At 33.9% G+C, this 22853-nt stretch overlaps 1 protein-coding gene across 5 annotated transcripts in view; it reads right to left on the minus strand.

The window, feature by feature from the left end:
* RB1 (RB transcriptional corepressor 1) overlaps positions 1-22853 on the minus strand; it is a 178997-nt gene that overhangs the window by 108934 nt on the left and 47210 nt on the right. For all 5 annotated transcript variants that reach the window (XM_047079672.1, XM_047079691.1, XM_047079663.1 and 2 more), the window contains 8 exons: positions 17077-17115; positions 15654-15721; positions 12277-12387; positions 9731-9873; positions 7521-7598; positions 4582-4691; positions 3395-3472; positions 677-764 (listed from right to left, as the gene is read on the minus strand). In XM_047079672.1, the coding sequence (XP_046935628.1) occupies positions 677-764; positions 3395-3472; positions 4582-4691; positions 7521-7598; positions 9731-9873; positions 12277-12387; positions 15654-15721; positions 17077-17115 (715 nt within the window). The remainder of the gene's footprint in view (positions 1-676; positions 765-3394; positions 3473-4581; positions 4692-7520; positions 7599-9730; positions 9874-12276; positions 12388-15653; positions 15722-17076; positions 17116-22853) is intronic.

Genomic DNA, 22853 nt, shown 5'->3' on the forward strand with positions numbered 1-22853 from the left:
ATGGAACACTACTTGGCAATCAAGAAGAATGACACTTTCCAGTTGCAACAGAACTAGAATGTATTATGGTAAGTGAAAGAAGTAAGCCAGAGAAAGATAAATATCACATGATTTCACTCATATGTGGAATTTAAGAAACACAACAGATGAACATAGGGGAAGGGGAGAAAAAATAAAAACAGAGAGGGAGACAAGTCATAAGAGACTCTTAAATACAGAACAAACTGAGGGTTGCTGGAGGGAAGGGGGGGATGGGCTAAATGGGTGATGGTTATTAAGAAGGCATTTATTGGGATGAGTACTGGATGTTATATACGTAAGTGACGAATCACTAAATTTTACTACTGAAATTATTATATGTTAACTAACATGGATTTAAACAAAATAAAACAAAAAAATATGTATCTGAAGAAGAAAATGAAATCAGAAATGAAGTCTAAGTTGCAAGAATTTGTCAACAAGCAAGGCAAAGATTAAACGTGAAAAAATCCAAAAATAGCACTAAGTGAAACAGTACTACCAACATCTAATTTGGAGGTTTCAAAAAAGCAAGAAATAAGATAACAGACAAGGGCATGTTGGTTGGGAGATGTTTAAAAAAATATTCAGTATTTTTAATAATTTTTCTAATTTTAAATTTCTTTATCAAAATAACAAAGTTTCATTTATTGCTTACATTAAAATAGGAAATCAGATTTTCTGATGGTTGATCACTTGCTGAATTTAAGATCATCATTAACTGTTGAATAGTATTCATAACGGTCCTAGAGAAAAAAAATAGGAAGCAATATTAAGCAATGAAGGAAAGCAAATAAATAAAATGTATCTATCTATTTCACAAGTTAAATCTTCAAACTCACTATTTCTTGTTTATATTTAAGAAGTTCTCTGAAATAAGACTTTACAAAGCCCTTAGTGTACTGTTATTTACAAGGACTTACATTTACTTAAACCTTTAGGAAAGAACATGTTCATAATCACTAAGATCATAATTAAAAACACTGGTATGTTTATTTACGAATAAAACTACATTTCAGTACACAATTGGCAAAATTAATGATATTTTAGGAAAAGCACATATAAACTGCTATCAAAATGGTAATTTAAGAAAACATTACAATTAAAGTTTTTCAAATACAGTAGCATATACCCTAACTCAAATGAAGAAACACATGACTTTACAAAGATTTTCAAGATGAAACAAACATTTTAGAAGTCATCACTGTTAAAGCATAAAATTGGGTCAGTCCCTTAAGATTTCTTTAATGCTATAATTATGTGTGTGTGTTGTACAGTAAATACTAATGTTCCAATTTTGGAATGGTAGCACATTGCTACTATAGTTACTGTTTAATAGTGCAAAGAACTATAGAATGTTCATGGCTGAAAGGTTCCTTAAATATTGTTCAGTGAACATGTTCAGTGAGAATTTTCTTCCTCTTTTTTGTAACCTCAGTAAGAATCACTCAGTTTGGAAAAAGAACTTGTCTTTATATCTTCTAAACTCTTTTGGTGAAAGTTTCCTTTTAGGAAAAAACATGTCAAACATCCCTGGTTTTTCTTTGAATCATCTTTGTTATTATACCAAACTATTTTTTTCATAAATACTTAACATTTTTATTTTATTTTGCTTTATTTTTATTTTTTAATGTTTGTTTATTTTTGAGAGGGAGAGAGAATGAGCATGCACGAGTGGGGGAGGGGCAGCGAGAGTAGGAGGCAGAGAATCTAAAGCAGGCTCCATTCTGTCAGCACAAAGCCCTACATGGGGTTCAGACTCCTGAACTGTGAGATCATGACCTCACCCGAAGTCGGACACTTAACCAACTGAGCCACCCAGTTGCCTCTACACCGAACCATTATACCTGTCTCAACTGATATTTGTACATTCTCACCTTTCAAACATTATTGCTTTTATAACTTGTACATCCTCTAATCTACTTCAGCCACATTGACTAAAGCCACAAATAACTAATTGCTAAAACTAAAAGATGCTTCTCACTTGTTCTGATACCTGATTTCCTTCAAACATGTGACACTCAAACACCTGCTCTTTCCTAAAATTCCCTCCCTTGGCTTTTTTGGCTTCATCCTCTGAGGCCCCTTCTCATTCTCTTTAACTTCTATCTAGTCCTTAAATGCTAGCATTCTTTAGGGTTCAGCCCTTAGCCATTCTTGCTATTACATACCTTTACTTCAGGCAACCTCATCTTTCTTTATGGTTTTAACTTTCCCTGATGATTCTCAAATCTGTAAGAGCTTATATCCTTCTGCTTACTACTTCTTCATATCCCATAAATGCCTCATGAATAATATTCTGAATATTATTCATCAAATATTCATCAAGTATTTATCAAACCTGTTCTTGTTCCTTTATTTCGACTGCCTACTCTTGGCTTGGATATTCAGCATTTCTCAACTGAATTACTGCAATAGAGCAGTTCAGGGATTTTGACTATGTGTATGGTAATCAGGTCTATGCACGTGTAGTTTAGAAAAATACCTCCTCAGGTTATTCTAATTTGCACCCTTGGTTAAGAACCACTGTGACACATTGAGAGGTCAATTTCTCACTATGTCCACCTTAGTCCATCCCCTTGCAAACTACTACCATGTAATTCAGAAGCAAAAAAAGAAGGACAAGTTTCAAGAAGAGGGAAAAGCAAGTGTGAAGGTCTTCAAGTATAAAGGAAGAGCTTTAAGCATTCAGGAAACTGGCTAGTTCATCATGAGCAGGCAAACAAGATGAGGTGAGAGAGGCAACAGAAGCTGGGTCTTATAGGCACTGTCAAGGAATGTGCATTTCAACTGCAACAGGAAGCAATCAAAGGTTTAATATGGTGAACATGATCTGACTCACATTTCTAGATTACTATTCTGGGGCTCTCTGGAGAATATATTTGGTGGTGGGGAGAGAGGAAAAGTGAGGAGAGTAGACACAGCAAGATCAATTAGGAGGCTACTGCAAAAAAATCCAAAACAAAGAGAAAGAGATCTTGGACAAGGGTGGTGAGACTGCAAATGGAGAACAGGAGATGGACTCGAGGTATTTAAAAGGTAGATTCAACAAGACTTGGTAAGAGATTAGATGTAGAAAGTGAGGAAAAGGACAGAAAAATGCTTCTAATCCAAGTTTATGCAGAGCAAAGGATAATACATCTTTTTCTTCTTTATTTACTGAGATGGAACACATTCCCACTCTAGCTTATATTCTTTAAGGACAGACAGAACTATGTCTAATAATCATATCCTCAGCAACTAGTGAAATACCTGGCATGCAAAGACCACTCAATATGTTTGTTGTGTGTATATACAAATATACAATAGAATGAACAAACCCAAAGGACTATAAGGCACAGAATAATAACAGTGAAAATCAAAAGAAAATTCATACCTAACTGGAGTCTGCGGAAGCATCGTATTCACCTCTTCATCAGAGTTACTTTTTCGTGGTGTTCTCTGCATTTCAAAACTAAGTAATGATAAACAAAGTCATTAATATATAGTTTGTGCTTTATGAATCAAAAGAGCAGTATATTACCATCATACAAAATGGTAAGTCAATAACAAGTGATAGGAAACAGATGATTCAAAAGCTGTTCAAGTAAATCAAATTTTATTTTTTTCACCATTGTTTTTAAGTTGGGTTTTTCTTCCACTAGGTTTATGAAAAACAGGTGCACCAATTCATTAACAATTTTTTAAAAGTGAAAGTTAGATGCTATCTCTAAATGCTAGATGGCATTACTAACCAAGCTGTTCAGTATTAAAAAATAAAAGCTTAAGTTTCTTAACCATTACGCCTTCCAAAGACCTTACTTTGACTTAAACTTGAAACATTCTGTATTTAACCTATAAATTATATAGATTTTCAGTTACATATTCAAAAACTTCATGCTAATGACATAAACATAATAAATTTTTTGTAATTACTCTCAATCATTCCTATTTTAGGATTATACATGACAATTCAAGAGAATATACTTTTGTATTAACATTTAAAAAAAAGAACCAAGCAATAATAGTAGATGAAAGGGTGGGAAAGAGAGACCACTACTTAAGTAAACTAATTACTTCAACAATTTTCTTTTCATGCACATTTTAAAAATTATATTCAAGGGGCGCCTGCGTGGCGCAGTCGGTTAAGCGTCCGACTTCAGCCAGGTCACGATCTCACGGGTCCGTGAGTTCGAGCCCCGCGTCAGGCTCTGGGCTGATGGCTCAGAACCTGGAGCCTGTTTCCGATTCTGTGTCTCCCTCTCTCTCTGCCCCTCCCCCGTTCATGCTCTGTCTCTCTCTGTCCCAAAAATAAATAAACGTTGAAAAAATGAAATGAAATGAAATAAAATAAAATAAAAATTATATTCAATAAAAAATAGTTGTTATAGAGAATAATTCACATTAAATCTCTATTTGTTAATATATGCTTATCAGCTTTATAGAAAGGCATTTGAAGTAACTTATTATAAATGATATTTAAAGATCACAAAGTTGAACAAAAACCTATTTAACCTATGTGTATCAATATCAACCTATAATGTTATAGCAAAAGCATTTCAACAAACAGACCATGTACAATACCTGTCTATAGGATCAGCCTGAAGAGTTTTATCATGATCCAGAAATAATCTTGCATCAAGATCTTTGTTTTTAAGGTAAATTTCTTCATATTGTTTAGAGAGACTTTCCACCTCAAAAGAAAAAAAATACTGGTGATTATCCTTTTCATATCATTTCATCTCTTAGTCCACAGAAGTACAGATTTAATTAAAGAATCTTTGTACAGCGGACAATTTTATAATATAGACAGTTCACATGCAGTAATAATAGAGCATATCTAAAAGTGACATTAAAAAATTGCTATCTTTTTAACTCTAATCTTAAACGGATTTTATGCATGCACCCCATTCATTAGAGTTTTTTGTAGACAATGATCACCAATAACACAAAATAGTACTGAGACAGATCTGTAAGACAAAAATAAGTATTATTTTAATCAACTTAATTGCCAAGGTGCTCCAAATAGCCCATACATCCCTCACTTATAATCTTCCACTATGATTATGAATATAAGAATATTTTTCAGGGCGCCTGGGTGGCTCAGTTGGTTAAGCATCCGACTTTGGCTCAGGTCATGATCTCACGTTTGGCGAGTTCAAGTCCTGCAACAGGCTCTGTGCTGACAGCTGAGTCTGCAGCCTGCTTCCAATTCTGTGTCTCCTTGTCTCTCTGCCCCTCCCCTGCTCATATTCATTCTCTGTCTCTCTCTCTAAATAAATAAACATTAAAAAAAGAATATTTTTCAAACATTATAACAAACTCCTGATTATACATTCTGCCTATTTTTTCTAAATTCTTTGGTGGCATTCCAACTCCCCGCCCAATTAACATATCACAATGTATTCCTAATCTCAGATACCTTTTCATTTGTTAGAATCTGTAATTCTTTTGTAAGTTCTCATTCATTATTTTCTAAACATAATTAAAAACCAATGCCCAGTAAATAACTACTTGGCATGACTTCTGCTATGACTTTTAAAGTCAAAATATTTCTAACCTGAGAGAACTAAAATTGCATTTTAAAAGGAGTGGTAGGAAGAAATCCAGCTAGTGTAAATTTTTTTCTATGTAAGTTTTTTAGGTAGAACAGTTATTCATGTTAATTAAGTTCAATCACTGTGCCCTATCTTAGTGAGGCGCTAATTTTCAATCATTTATTGACTGGCAGCTATTACTGCTATTTGAAAGATGCTGGGGGGCGCCTGGGTGGATCAGTGGGTTGAACATCTGACTTCGGCTCAGGTCATGATCTTGTGGTTTACGAGTTCAAGTCCCGCGTGGGGCTCTGTGCTGACATCTCAAAGCCTGGAGCCAGCTTTGGATTCTGTGTCTCCCTGTCTCTGCCCCTCCCCCACTCATTCTCGGTCTCAAAAATAAACATACATTAAAAAACCATTTAAGAAAGATGCTGGGGCGGGGGTGTGGGTAGCTCAGTCAGTTAAGCATCCGACTCTTGATTTCCACTAGAGTCATGATTTCATGGTTTGTGGGTTCGAGCCCCATGTCAGGCTCTGCACTGGCAGTGTGGAGCCTGCTTGGGATTCTGGCTCCTTCTTTCTCTGCCCCTCCCCCAATCACACACTCGTTGTCTCTCTCTCTCAAAATAAATAAATAAACAAACATTTTTAAAAAATGCTGGCGTAAAGTTTATTTTAGGATTTCTACTAAAACTGTAATCCTTTCTAATGAAGGAAGAAAAATTACTATGAGTGTCCAAAATTCTTTAGAGCTGTGAACAGGTTATTTTTTGGCACATCAGTTGATAAGAAAGCTCAGTAATACAACATTTGACCCCATTTCTTGCTTCTCTAGTGTCTTTTGCACTGCATCCCAATCTTAACAAGTTAGCTGGAGTTCACTGAACAGACCAAACTATCATAAATCATTGTCCCTTTGAATCTATAATTTCTAACACTGAAAATATCTTTTTTTCCTCATAAAGCTTATTCACTTCAGAAATCACATCTCCAAACAATTTTCCACAAAACCCATCTGCCCCACTTTGGATTAGGTGGATATCACAGCACCATGTGCAGACTTGTATCAGACTCTTGCAGACTCCTCTAATGTTCTATTTCTTTGTCTTTTTCATACTATGACCTTGTTGACTGTGAGTTAAATCTCTAATGAATAATATCTAGCACAATGCCTGGCACACATTAAGCACTCAATAAATCATTGTTGGATGAGTAAGTTTATTAATTCAAGAACTAGCTACCAATTTGGGGAGTAGAATCAGCAGACTAGCTATCTGATTCCATGTCTTTTGGTCTTGATAACTAATACCAGGTGCTTCTAAAACATTGCTTTAGCACTGAGTACTTGTTCTTCATCATTTATCTAAGCATTCTTTTCTCCACATCTTACAACGTAAAGTTCTAGGTTGTTCTGTTCTCATTGGAGAGCAAGATATTTGAGGCAAAATATGAAAAGAAACAAAGATGGATGGCACACCACTAAGGTAAAACATTTCTGCAATATAATCACAGCCATTTCAACCAAATTTCTTTTCAATTAAGTAGTTTAAAGTATTCCAAAGAGATGCTCCATAATATAGTAATGCCAATAATGTTGATAGCATCAATCCATGGATCCTATGCTCAAGGATGTAGAGCAAATCAGAATCAAAATTTGATTGTGCATATTTAATTATACTGTACTTAAATATAATGGCCTTCAGAAATCCAAAAGCCCACACTTTGATTTTTTAAAATTTCAGTATAAATCAATTTCTAGTGACAATTATAAATGCTGCTTATTTATACATCTGAATATATACTCAAAAGGTTTTTCTGTTACTTATATAAAGTTGGCTTAGCACAATTCTACTTAGATTTCTTTCCTTGGGCAAAAAATATTTAATATACAGCAAAGCAACTTTAAGAAATTAGACAGCTATTCCTTCCTCCCAAAAGTCCCAAAACACATTAACTTTTTATTAGTTAATTTTTCCTTCCTACCTCTGGAAGTCCATTAGAAGCTACAATTCCAAGAGAATTCATAAAAGGTATGAAATTTTTGAAATAAACATTTTTCACCTGAAAAAGATAAAGTTACAACACAACCATTAAAAGAAAAACCTTAATGTCTGTCACTTTTAACACTAGAATGAAAGTGCTAAATGACATTTTAATCAATGACTTACATTCAACCTAATGTTATACTTATTTATAATTAATTCAATTATTTACTTTTTAATTTACGTGAGGCAGATTTCAAGTCCTAGAATGGAAGTGGAGTAGAGGACTGTTAATGAAATGCGATTTATAAGAAGAAAACCCATTGAAACCAATCTCAGTATTCTGCATTTAACAAATGATGAAAAGATGGCTCAAAAAAATTAGGCAACTTGACCAAAGTTACACAGCTAGGAAGTGGCAGAGCTGGAATTAAAACCCAATGTATCATCAAAGCCAAGACTCTTTACTTCTCCCTACTATCTCTGATTTCTCCCTGAAGCATATTTTTAGGCCACTTCATATTTATCATGATAGCTAGCTTAGGGAACAGTCAAGTATTTTTGCAGAAATTTAGGAAAATAACCTTTTTACAAGAAAATAATTTCACACACATAAAGGATACCCCATAATTCAATTCAAAATCACATAAAAATATTTTGAAGAATGATGCATTTTCATACAAAAGCATCCTACATTTATTTAACATAGATAATAAAGACTGTAATAGGAAACCTGGAGTCATATTCCAGGCTGTTGTGCACTTGCAGTGTGCTACAAAATTTTAAACTTACTTATTTTCATTTAACTTCTCAAAATCTGAAGTCTACATATATTAAGGTAGAAATAATATCAGTTCATATCTTCTACTTCACATATAAGTTATAAGAATTGGCTTTTGTAGTACTTTTTGTTTTTTAATTAACTCCCACTTAACTGGAGTATTTATAAGGTAGGTAGTTTTAACTAACCAATTAGTATTAACTAACCAATAATTATATAGCCATAAATGTAACTAATCAATATATAACCAAAAACATTATATGTAAATACCCACTGTCAATTGACTGTCAATGACTACCATAGTTTTTAATCAGCTACACTTTAAAAATCATTCCCATATTCTAAGTTACAGAAGTTATTTAAAATGAAAAAATTTTAATCATTTATTCCTGATTTTAGAAATAAAATTTTGTAAGTAGTTCTGAAATCCATAGAATTAACAACCAGGAATTAGCAAACTGTATTTATGTCTGTTCATTATCTTAAGGGACTTAGCAATAGACTGGGTTAAAAAATATTTCAACTACATTTGTCAGCTTATTAACAAAGATTATTTGTGATTCTAGAAAAACACACACACACACACACACACACACACACACACACACACACACACGTATAAAGTTGATACATCTGTATCCACAGGTATACATCTGCATCTTTGCTAAAACTGACAAAAGCCACAGTACTAGAATTTAGGTATCTTGGTAAATCATTCCAATACTTCTTAAACTAAATTTTGAGATCATACTCCATTCCTTCCCAGTTGACAGAGAAACTTCAAAGATGCAACATTTCATACAGCTATCTGGCAGTAGTGAACTGTGGACAATATAACAATCTATGAGAGAAACAGCATTGTACACTAAAAGGAGAAACTGGTAGATTTACCAAAGTCTAGACTCTGTTAGTAATTAGCTATCAATCTCTAGAAGCTCATTCACTCATTACTAAAAGGAGGTTGAGTACATTGTTTCTAACATTCCTTCCAACACCCCAGATTCTGTGAACAACATAAGCAATTCCAGGATGTTCAAGTATATTCTCTACCATCCATTAGTATCTGGTGTAATATTTGGAAAGAGTGTATAGGCTGAACAGCAATTTAATGTTGATATTACTTAACACCAGGATTTTCTTGCAGGGTATTTTAAAACTTAGGAATTATCAGTACCCACAGAAGAATCAAAGAACAAATTCATTTGAAAACTGCTGCCTTAATGATGCACCTTTCAGTGATTCCTGAATAAGGGAGGCACTCTCTTTAAAATTAAAGTAACTTAATATGAAAAGTAATTTTTTTCTAAATATTTTGCTGCAAAAGAATTAGCACTAATCACAAAAGCAACTTGTCACGAAAGAAGTATATACTGTTAGGAAGAACATATCTAAATCTACTTCATTTTAAAGAAATCATGAAGTTAAATTACCTCATCTATATTACATTCATGTTCTTTACAGAGAACTTCAATAATTCTTGTATCATTTTCTAGTTGTTTTGCTATCCGTGCACTCCTGTTCTGACCTCGCCTTGGTGTTCGAGGTGAACCATTTAAAGGTATTACAGCTGTTTCTGTAAAAATGGTAAATTAGGTAAGAACAATTGCACATTCCACTGTATAAAATAATGAAGTATTCTAACTCGGGGGATCAGAAATAATCTTGGTAACATTCTGCTATTTTTATTTATTAGGCTTCATTAAAAGGCTAATAGTCTCATCTATCTATTGAATATTTGTTTTATTTACTGATAATAGCTTTTGCCATCCCTATTCTCTTCTGCCCCCAACCAGCCCAAAAAGAAACAATTATAAACAAGATGTAAAGCCCTATAGGCAAATATGGAGAAGGCAAGGGAAATAGCCAACTTATAAACTTACTCTAAAATGTATCCTACTCAGTCTGTAAGGGAAAAAAATGTTTCCTATCTTGGAGAGTCTTAAAAAGAGTAAGTATTTATGGATTTAATTGCTAGACATAGTATAAAAATAAATAAAATTTTAAAGTTTGAGCAAAACCCACAATAAATTATGCTTTTAAAAATATATATATTAATATGTAAATATTAATATATATGTATTATATTAATATATATGTATTATAATATGACAAAGGGTGATTTTTAAAAAATCTTCTGTATTGTTTTCAGTATTCCCCATTTAAACTGAAAATGGATTCAACTATTAAAAAGATTACAAATGACTAAATATAAAATGTATTAACTGCCTCCAGGCCTAACCATCAACTTACAGGAAATTGAGAGAATATAGGAACATGTTAAACTATACAACAAAATGCAGTCAGAAAAAATTAAACCATGTGAAGCTGCACAGAATAAACCACCTAATTACTTAATAAATCAGTTATGAGAAAAAAAAAAGAGACAGAAAAGGAAGTTTTTTTGTCTCAAAAGCCTATCAACCAGTCATAAGGTACAGATCTTATTGAGATTCTGATTTAGTCAACCTGTAAAAAAAAAAAGAAGTTTAAAATCACTTTTAAAAGGCAAGTGAAAATCTGAACACATACTAGATACTTGGTTGTATCAGGTTAGAAATCACTATTGATTTTCAGGTGTGCTAATAGTCACTATGCTTTTTAAAAAGACTACCTTATAGAGATACATACTAAAATTTGTAAGAATGAAATGGTATACAAAGATGTGCTTCAAAATAATATAGCTGATGCAACTAGGCAGCAGATGGAGCTCCTGGTTGACCATAAGTTATATGTTGAAGGCACGTGATTAAGTACATGAGGCTTATTATACTACTGTCTACTTTTGTATATTCATCTGGAATTTTCATAATAAAAAGGTAATTAAAAGTTTACCATACTCAATTTAACACCTCATCCTGGTTTCTCCTTAACATAGCACTTAGAAAATTAAAACATGTGTTTGAATAATCCAAAAGAACAAAGCCTGTCAACCTAAAGTAACATCCTACATGAACTTCCTAAACTTGTAAAAATTGAAAAAAGTGAAGAAAAGACATATAATCATTACAGAATCAGAAATTTTTAAAATATATTGTTTTGTATTTTTTTCTCCCATTTTGGTTTCTGCTACTGATCTTTTTCTGTTAAACCACGTTCAACACATTTTTCCATGAAAGTATCGTTCAGGAAGATTAATTAGGCTTCAGTTTTTCAGCCACTTTCAACACCACTTTTGACTTCCATGTTTTGATCTGTCCTCTATTACTTTTAGTATTATTAATACTTTCATCATTTTAGGAGCAAGGAAGCAGTTCGGCCTAGTTAAGTTTACATTTTTCTGTGGTATAATAAGTGATTTTGAAATTCTACTCTTGATGCCACCAAAAGAAGCAATTCCATTCTAAGAGGAATATACTCATCTTTGCTTAATACTCTCTATTTCAACAACAGTTATTTTCTTTTTATTATTTTTTTTAGCAACAGTTACTTTCATTTAAAAACACTTCTCACCTCATCACCCACTGAAGTAGATGACAATTATATGCAAAAAAAGTTAGTCACATAATAATTAGCATCCAATAATACAATTTAGGTAATCTCCTCCTGCAGAATGGGCTACTCTTTCTCATGAAGTTTCACCCATATCTGTGCCTTACCTCTTATTTTCTCTTTACTAGGAATGTTCTACCCCAACTTTGCCTAACCCTCAAATGCTATCTACTCTTCAACACTCAGTTCATATCCACCTCTTTTATATGGTCTTCCTTGGTCTTCCCCTGCTTTCTAGTCACTTGAACTCTCATAGCATTTACTATATTTTGACCCAGATCACTTAGAAAGTGATAATATACTGATTACTTACTTACTTGTCTTATCTCTACTTCTATACCTTATACTACTTGAGGGCAGAGTCCAGGTCTGATTTCTTTTTTATCATCCCTTCAGCTCTAGAACTATGTTTTGGACCTAGTCGATATTAAATAAACAACTGTTGAGTAATGATGTAAAAGGTGCATAAATTATTTAAAATACTTACTATATGGTTCTTTAAGCAACGCAGGAGGTGAGAGTTTAATAAAATAATCAAGGACACAGAGCATTAACTGAAATGAGATGACGAGATCATCTTCCATTTGTAACACTTCCCCTGAAAATAAAGTAGGTTCACATTGTAAAGTAACAGACTAGAAACGGAGATTGAGGTCTTTAAATCAGGGAAAATTGTAGGTATGGGCATATGCATATACTCATTTATTTAAGAGTCACTAAAGGCATATTAAAGCTTAAAATTTTTTGTTTCACAAAAACTCAAGATTTGAAATATATAAAATATAAATGAAATATATAAAAGGTTATGAAATTATAAATGAAGCATAAATCTACCATGAGAATTTGACATTTAGCTATTATTATTATAATTCATTCCCTATGTCTAAATTCATTTTGTTTCTGGAGCATCTGGGTGGCTCAGTTGGTTAAGCATCCAACTTTGGCTCAGGTCATGATCTCACAGTTCATGAATTCAAGTCCCATGTCAGGCTCTGAGCTGACAGCTCAGAGCTGGAGCCTCCTTTGGATTCTGTGTCTCTCTCTCTCTGCCCCTCCCCCACTCATGCTCGCTCTCTCTCCCTCTCAAAAATAAGTAAACATTAAATAAGTAAATACATAAAATGGTCAAGTGAAGTCAGATCAAATCCTCCTCCAATACCCAATAAAATAAAAGGAAAACATGTACTGGCTAAGTGTCAGTACCAACACCAAATTTAAGAGATACTGACTCAGGGTATCCTCATCTTTTCCTCCTCTTACGTGGAGGGCACAGAAACTGCTGATGAGAGAAGGGTAAAAGAGAGGAAGTAAATGGTAGCTAACTTTCTGATAAACACAGAGACTCCAGTATATTGTGCTGAACTGGGGGCCAATCTGACTCCCAACACAATCCTGTTATGGAAACAGGATGTAATTATCATTATAAATGTTCTATTGTAGAGTTCATTCTAACAAGAATCTCAGAACAACAAAGACTCACACCATTCTAGATAAATTCTCCACTTTCTCCCTCACCCCGACTAAAAATAAATATAATAAAAAGGCTGTACTCATATTGTAGCTCTTTGGGGAATACAATGAGCCAAAGATAAAATGCAAAGTGAGTGAAAAGAGATTTATTCACACTACATCAGAGAAAACAGAACATCAAACAACAACCACAACAGAGAAACTAGAACATCAGGTCAGGGTTGCCTACAAAAAGTCCTAGTAACATGAGGTGGGGGAGAGCATGAGAAACACAGCAATTATGCAAACACAGTACAGAAAATAAAACAAGAAAAGAAATAAAAGAATCACAATGTAAGAAGGGGAAAAAAAATCAGAGAACCCAATCTGGAAGATAATATACGAGAAGAAAACGCCCTATGACTCCTTGCACTAAGAAATAAAAAGCACAAGTTACATAAAAATAAGGAGCTAGAAAAGCTAAGGAAAAACTGAGGACCAAATAACACCATTACAAACACAGTTTAGCTCAAAACAGAAGAAAGGCTCGAGACAAAAAACAGTTAATACATAAGAAAAAGACCAAAGATCAGAATAATATGAGAAAAGATACTAAATATGGAGGACAAAAACAATCCAACATAAGACAGCTAAGTTCCTGAAACAGAATAGAATAGCACCTAACTGAATAGAATAATATTTAAAAATGTAGTGCATGAAGGGTTCCTGGGTGGCTCAGTTGGTGATCTCCTGGTTCATGGGTTCAAGCCCCATGTTGGACTCCGTGCTGGCAGTGCCGACCCTGCTTGGGATTCTCTCTCTGCCCCTCCCCCACTCGTGCTTTCTCTCTCTCTCTCAAAATAAATAAATTTGAAAAAATGTAGTATGTTAAGATTTCTTTGAAATAAAGTGCAGACTTCAGTTTAAAAAGAGATATAGTGTTACAAGAAAAACTAATACAGAATAATAAAAAACAAAAGAGATATTCTAGTTAAGATAATGAACCTCAAACTTAAAAAAAAAATCAAGTATTTAGACAGTAAATAAGTGGGGGGTGCCTGGGTGGCTCAGTCAGTTAAGCATCTGACTTCAGCTCAGGTCATGATCTCACAGTCCGTGAATTCAAGTCTCGCATCAGGCCCTGTGCCAACAGCTCAGAGCCTGGAGCCTGCTTCGGATTCTGTGTCTCCCTTTCTCTCTGCCTCTCCCCCACTCGCACTATCTCTCAAGAAAAAAAAAAAAGTAAATAAGGGGCAGAAATTAAGCTAGTCTCCAATTTTTTAATAGCAATGTTTAATGCCATAAAACAGTGTCCTGAGGAAAACAAGTATGACACAAAAATAGGATATACAGCCAAGTGGTCCTTCAAGTATAAAGCCTATGGACATGACTCATAAACAACACAGAGAATATGGTGCCAAAAAGCCTTTTTTGAAAAACTCCTTCTTGGTAAAATCCAGCCAGCTAAAGATGAATCAAAATAAAGAACTCAGAAATGGAGAAGCTGTAACAGAGAAGTGACAATAAACTTAGAATCCACCAAAACAGAGAAGTGAGAATAAACAAGTAATTTTAATTATAGAAGAGAATGTATGTGTTATAATCTTTGATAATGTTAATACGAAAATGCAAAAATCTTAAAGTAGGGAATGGGGAGGTAACAGGAAGAGTGGTAATATTAGTGCTCTTTTCTTTCAAGCAGATTAATATCTTTAAATTGAAACACAAGGTAAAATTAAAAAGATTATAACCTTAATTTTTTTTTTTTTCTTCAACGGTTTTTTTTTTTTTTTTTTTATTTTTGGGACAGAGAGAGACAGAGCATGAACGGGGGAGGGGCAGAGAGCGAGGGAGACACAGAATCGGAAACAGGCTCCAGGCTCCGAGCCATCAGCCCAGAGCCTGACGCGGGGCTCGAACTCACGGACCGCGAGATGGTGACCTGGCTGAAGTCGGACGCTTAACCGACTGCGCCACCCAGGCGCCCCAACCTTAATTTTTTAATAATGTTTTATAATGTTAGAGAAATTATAACTGGAATGACAGTCTAATTTTAATGATAATTATTTCTAGGTAGGTTTTGGGTAATTTTTCTACACTTTTCTTTGCATTTTCTGTATTATTTGAATTATGTATTGTGACTGTATCATTTTTATAAAAACAGTAACATTATTCTTAAAAAAAAGGGAAGAAGGATAAAAGGATATTAGAAACCAAAATGAAGTAAGACATTTCCAAGCTGCTTCCAGTGCCATAATTACAAGAACTTGCTAAGAGTTCACAAGCCACACAGAGAATTGGGGAGTGGGGGGGGCGGGAGTAACATTAAACTGAATAAAAAATTGAGCGTAGTCCAAAAGAATTATCAATTATTGCATTTGAAACATTCACATGTAACAAAAACAATGACTTTACCTTTAGCTAGTAAAAATGTGATCCAAGAAGCTTTTAGCACCAACAGAGAGTTTATTTCAGTAGATAGCCTGGTAAACAAACAGAAAGCAGAAAAAAATTTTACACTGACAGTCTTCAACTATTTTTTTCCTTTTACTTATTTATTTTGAGAGAGAGAGAGAGAGTACATGCACACACAAGGTGTAGGTAGAGAGAGGCAGAGAGGGAGGGAGAATACTAAGCAGGCTTCACCAACAGTGTGGAGCAATTGAGACACCCAGGCACCTCTTCCTTCTTTTTAAGTTACAGGCCTAAGTTGATTGAGTAAGAGAATACAATCCATTTTAAATGTACAATTTACACATTAATTCAATTTGCTTCAATTCAGTGAGTGGTTTTACCAATATTTATATTTAGCCCATGTACAAAATGTACAAAATACATTTTGTAAAGGAAATATTTAATATTTCAATTCTAATCGAAAAATATGCATAAAAAGTGGTATACTATGATGTACTTGGTTTCCAATTACTTAATACTTTCCTGCCCTTTGCTTTCTAATTAAAATCAACATTTAAGCAGAGAGAGAGAGGTTTGGGTGACTCTACTAATTTAACACTATGCTTTGATAACTTGTTGGTATTAACAACTGGAATAGATTAATTAATAAACATATAATTTCCCTTTATATCAATCATCTTCAATACCACTAGTTCAGTGGGGCAGAATATCTCATATACTACTCATACCATTTCCAAAGAAAATCTCTAGAGCTCTTACATGGGTATACTGTTGGAGCATGTACCATATACATTTAAAAAGATAATTCGGAAATTTTAATATACACTTCACATTTACTTTTACAAAAACACTATGCTTTTAGTCTTACTAAAGTTAATAAAGTGCTTATAACGGACCCTCAAAAAAGATTTAGCCAGTGAATATGCATTTTCCCCTGAGCAGGTGATATGTTGCACTGAATGAATTTCCACCCTATTAGTTCACCTTGCAGTAAAGGACATGTATTTCGTACCACTGTCTTTGTGAGAAGGTAAGTAATCTGCACGGAGTATAAATCTATGACCTTAATTTATGAGGTAGCATGCTATAATCTATCAAACTAACCCTGACATTAACATGTTTGGGATTATTCCAGAAAAATCTTTAAAAAAAAAAAAGAAAAAAAAAAGACAGGGGCAGCTGGGTGGCTCAATGGTGTCCAACTCTTGCTTTCAGCTCACGTCATGATGTCATGGTTTGTGAGTTCGACCCCTACATTGGGCTCTGTGTTGACAGCGTAGAGCCTGCTTGGGATTTTTCTCCTTCCCTCTCTCTATGCTCCTCCCCTACTCATGCTGTCCTCGCTCTCTCAAAATAAATAAAATCTTTTAAAAAATTAATAAAAATAAAACAAGATAAAAATAACATGCCAGGAAATACTTACAAACTGCCAGGTTGTGTCAAATATATATGTTCACATGTCCTAAAAGGAAAAAATAATTATATTACCATTATGGCTTTTTTAAAAGTTACTTTTAAATTTTTTTCATAACTTAGAAATCAATTTTATCATGCTTTATTCATCTTATTTCCAGAAGTATACTTCTTATTATTTTTCTTTTTATCCAGAAGTATACGTTTTAAAGACAAAAAATTACAGCATTATTAAAAATGTTAAAGTAGGTTTTTCCAATACATGACATTTCCACACATCACTGTTAATATTTAACTACAAAAGGACTGGATTCCTCATGGGCATTTGTAACTCAGAATGTATTTTGCAATTAAATCTTGATCTAGTTAGAATCTCAGATCAGGTCGTAAAAGTTTATTTAACTATTAGTCTCACTAAAATAACTCAACAGTACTGTAAACCATGTTTTTTTAGGACAATGGTGGAGTAAAAATTTCCACAGACCTGTTTCCCAGTGTAGTAACTATAATTGGTTGAAATTATTTTAAAAATCATTTAAAGTCTCTGGAAATTCTCCTGAGGGAATACATCAAAAAAGGAAACATTTGTTCATGAAAATCTACTAACTCTTGGTAAGAACAAAAATAGACTGGAATTCATAGCAAAACTCACTTCCTTCTCCTCTTTAGCTCAGCATCATAAAGCTCTACCCTGGGCAGGTGCAGCCAAGACACAGGACTCCCTCTCTCTGCAGTTCCCAGCCCAGAACTATCACTCTGGGAAAGGAAGGTGGCCAGAATTTCTAATCACCCCCAGCTTTGTATGCAGAAAGTCTATCCCAGGCAAGAGTAACTGGGAGGTCTAGAGCTCCCTTCCTCCACTTAGCTCCCACTCAAAGGGTGAAAGTTCTATTCCAGGCACAGCTGATCAAGAATAGTGGGGCCTTGACTTCTTTTACCCCACTTAGTTCACAGTACAGAGGTTCCAGATATGAAAAGCAATCTGAGAAGATTAGGGGCTACCATGTTTTCTCAGTGCCCTACTCTCAAAGTGGAAATGACATTCTAAGAGAAGAGGTGCACATTTCCCATTCTGACCTCATAGCAGTGGCAAAGTGATGCTCAGGAAAGAGGCAAGTCTTCAGAAAAAAGAGGTCTGAAGCTCTCTCCAAAGGAATTAACTTCATTTGGAACACAGTGTGGGAACTTTCAAGGCTAGGTGCCATTGAAAACAATGGAAATTTTGGTGGTGAGCATGTAAGAGGAGGCTAGCAATTGTATGAAAGCAACAAGCTGAACCCTAGACCACTTAGGAGAGAACCAGGGGAAGAAGGAGCTTAGAAGAGCTCAAAAAGAACAAGCCTCAAGGCTGACCTCAAAGACTATTTCTGCAAAGGGAGCCAATTTAATGAGATCAGATTGTGAAACAATTTGAGGCCCAGACATTGTCAAAAACAGCAAAATAATCATTCACCAATTAATGGAAGGTATATCAACAAAGTGGTTAACTTAACAAGAGATCAGGGGAAAAAGACTGTCAAAGAGAACCTCTTGAAAATGAGTCACCTCAGAGTGACTGTGCACATGTCCAATGGCTACACGGAAGAGCATTATCAAAGGCTGCACACTGTGGGACTAACATACTTCACTGAAATAACACAGCTAGGCCACCAAGCAAATGCAGAACGACAACAGAAAGCACCACAACATAGGAGAATCAGTACCTAGACTTACTAGGGTGTTATCAAAATGTTCAGTTTTCAAGAATAAATGAAAATATGCAAAGAAATAGTAAAGTATGAACTCTACATGAGAAAAAAGCATGCAATAGAAATTGCATTAAAGAGAGCCCAGATGTCAGACTTAACAAAGACTTCAAAGGAGCTGTTATAAATATATCCCCCCCCAAAAAATAAGTAAATAAATATATCCAGATAACTAAAAGAAATCATGCTTAAGGAACAAAGAAAGGTATTCTGATATTGTCTCATCCAATAGAGAATATCAATAAAGAGATATTATTTTAAAAGAACCAAATGGAAATTTGAGTTGAAGAGTACAACAACCAAAATGAAAAATTCACTAGATAGGCTCAACAGATCTGACCTGGCATAAGAAAGAAACACTAAACTTGAAGACAGACCAAAAGAGATTATGGTGTGTGAAGAACAAAGAGGGGGGGAAAAAGAAGAAAAATGAAGAGGTTCACAGAAATGTGGGACACCAAAAAACACACCAATACATGTGTAATGGGAGTACCAGAAGTGGGTGGAGAGATAGGAGCAGAAAAAAAAAAATTTAAAGAAATAGCTGAAAACTTCCTGAATCTGATGAAAAAACATTAATTTACATACCCAAAACACATAAACTCCAAGAAGGATGAATGTAAAGGAATCCATACCCAGATATATGACAGTAAAGTGTTAAAAGACAAAGAGAAAAACAGGAAAAAGATGATAGAGCATGTAGAAAGGAACCCAATAACATTAACAGCTGACTTCTCATGAAACAATGAAGATCAGAAGGCAGTAAAATTACATATTCAAAGTGCTGAAAGAAAAAAAATGTTAACCAAGAATCATATCCAGCAAAACTGTCAAGAGTGAAAATAATAAAAGAGACATTACCAAATAATAAAAGAGAATTTGTTGATAGTAGACTCATTAGAAATACTAAATACTAAATATTTCTCACAAGAAATACTAAAAGAAGTTCTTCAGGCTGAAAATAAGTAACACTAATTCATATCCACATGAAAAAACAAAGAGCACTGGAAAAGGTGAAATTATTGTGCTATAAAAGATGGTAACAACTGCATATTTCTTCTCACAACTGATGTGAAAGCAACTGTATAACACGGTATGTACATAACTGTATTTTGGGGGCTATAACATATAGAAATGTAATCTATTTGCACAAAAGAGGTGGGTGGGATCAAAGCTGTTTTGGAGTAAACAAATGACACTAGATGGTAAACTGAATCCATAGGAACAAATGAGGAGAACAAGAAATGGCTTAATAAGACAATTAATGTAACAAACTCTATAAATACACACTTGCTTTTCTCCATACTCTCAACTACTTTAAAAGACATACAACATAAATGTCTGTAAACTGATAAATAAAATGTGATAAAACCATACAGTGGAATATTGCTCCATAATAAATAGTAACAAAGTAGTGAAACATGCTACAACATGGATAATCCATGAAAACATGCTAAGTGAAAGAAGCCAGTCACCAAAAATATGTAAATAAAAAAATGTATATAGACAAAATTACTACCTTATAATAAAAAGTAGTTTATAATTACAAAAAGGACTTTTTGTAATTATAGAAAAGATGTTTAATGTCCAAAGCATTCTTTTAAACTGTAACTTAATGTAACTCAAGCTAAAATGCTCTCATACAGTAAAAGATAATTGCATTCAATATATGTGTGTGCTAATATGGTAGCCACAAGCACTTACAGCAAGCTACCGAACACCTGCAATGTGGCTAGTACAAATGAAGTTGTGCTGTAAATGTGAATTATACACCAAAGTATTAAAAAAAACTTAGTATGAGAAAAAGAATGTGAAATATTTCATTAATAACTTTTATATTGGTTTTATGTTTTATTAAAATATAACTCATATAGCATAAAGTTTATAATTCTAAAGTATATAAATTCAGTAATTTTAGTGTATTCACTTCATTTTACAACCATCACTACTATCTAATTCCAGAATATTTCTATCATCCCCCCAACCCCCCAAACAAACCCCCTATCTATTAGCAATACTCCTTGGCAATCACTAATTTACATTCTGTTTCTATGGATATGCCCATTTGGACACTTCATATAATGGAATATATGCTCTTTTGTGTCTGGCTTCTTTCATTTAGCTTAATGTTTTCAAGGTTCATCCATGTTGTAGTAACTAAAAGCACTTTATTCCCTTTAATAGCTGAACAATAAAATAATCTACCTTTGGTTATTATGAATAATGTTGCTACGAACATTTAGGCAAAAATTTTTGTGTGAATTATACATGTTGAAATGAGATATTTTGAAATATGTAAGTTAAATGAAATGTTAAAATTAATTTCACTTGTTTCTTTTTATTTTTGTCACATAGCTAGTAGAGTATTTAAAATTCATGGCTTACATTATTATATTTCTCTATAATAGCATTAACAAAGCTAATATTAACTTTAAAAGTTACCATTTATTATGCACTTAATATGTGCTGGCAAGTGAGCTAACCGGTAACACTGTCTTATTTAATTCTCACAATTACCCTGTAAGGAAAATATTACTGGCTATATTTTAGACCGAAATTGATGTTGAGAGAAGTTAAGGAACTTTTCCTAACTCACACACTCAGTAAGTGACTAAATTAATATTCATACTTAGATCTTTTTCGTCATATATATTGCCATATATATATATATATGCACACATACAGTCTGCTCTGAAATGAACAGGCTTTGATACCACAGTTAATTTTCCTAATTGCTCTTCAGAAAAAAGTACAAATAAGATAGGAAAAAAACCTGACAATCCACTTATATAACTAGTTAACAAAAAAGGCCCAAGTGATCTGTTAAGGCCAGATCTGACTGTCATTCCAGATCAAAATCATTCAATGACTCCATCCCCTGCAAGGCAAAGTCCAAGCTCACTATCAGTCTGAACCCTTCCTACCTTTCAGCCATCAGCAAAACAAAGTACATAATGCTACTGCTTTGCCTTTGTACACATGCTAATCACTCTGCCTGGGAAGTTCAGTCACAGTTCCTACACATTTTGCTTGGTGAATTTATCCTTAAGCCTTTTCAGATACTGCATTTTATAGTTTTTACTTGATCAAAAGTACCCTGCAATTACCCTTCTCACCCTTGAACATACACGACATTTTGCCCACTATATAATTTCTACTTCTCATATATAATCTTCTAAAAGAGAGCATCACATGCATTACTGCACTTATTTTTATTAAAGAATATAATTTATTTACTATAAGCTTCTTGATGATCATAGTGTGATAGATTTTATATCCCCAGCACCTAACATATAACTGAGTACTAACAGACACTTAGTTAATGCTTGTTGTAGTTTCTTAATTTATTTGCAATAAAGTAAGCTGATAGCTAGCCTAAAGATTCTTAAAGTATATTCTACAAAACACTATTTCCAGGAGGTTTTAATTGATGTTAAATGCATATAAACAAATATTAGTAGTCTAATAAATTTAGGAAATGATGAACTCAACAGATTCCACATATTTTATTATATAGGACTTTTAAGAATCCTGAGTTGCCAATGTACAGTGTGACTCTTTAAAGGGGATATAGTATATAAATTTTCCCAAATTGGGCGAGAAATATTTTTTTGTTTTAAAAACATATGTGGAAGGGTGCTTGGGTGGCTCAGTCGGTTGAGCATCTGACTTCAGCTCAGGTAACGATCTCTTGGTCTGTGAGTTGGAGCCCTCCATCGGCTCTGTGCTGACAGCTCGGAGTATGGAGCCCGCTTCAGATTCTGTGTCTCCCTCTCTCTCTCTCTGCCCCTTCCCCACTTGCGCTCGCTTGCTCTCTCTTGCTCTCTCTCTCAAAAAGAAACAAACAATTAAAAATTTTTTAAACATTTGTGAAGGGGCATCTGGCTGACTCCATCAATAGAGCATGTGGCTCTTGCTCTTGGGGTCATGAGTTCAAGCCGCATATTGGGCATAGAGCTTACTTAAGGAAAAAAAAAAACCAAAAAACAGTGGAAAGTTTACTATGTTTATTACAGGCATTGGAGTCATCACTGTCTGCATT

This window comes from Lynx rufus, unplaced genomic scaffold (assembly GCF_022079265.1).
Source record: "Lynx rufus isolate CCGP_SWC_20201006 ecotype Redwood Valley unplaced genomic scaffold, mLynRuf1.p SCAF_1, whole genome shotgun sequence".
In the NCBI taxonomy this organism is placed as follows: domain Eukaryota; kingdom Metazoa; phylum Chordata; class Mammalia; order Carnivora; family Felidae; genus Lynx; species Lynx rufus.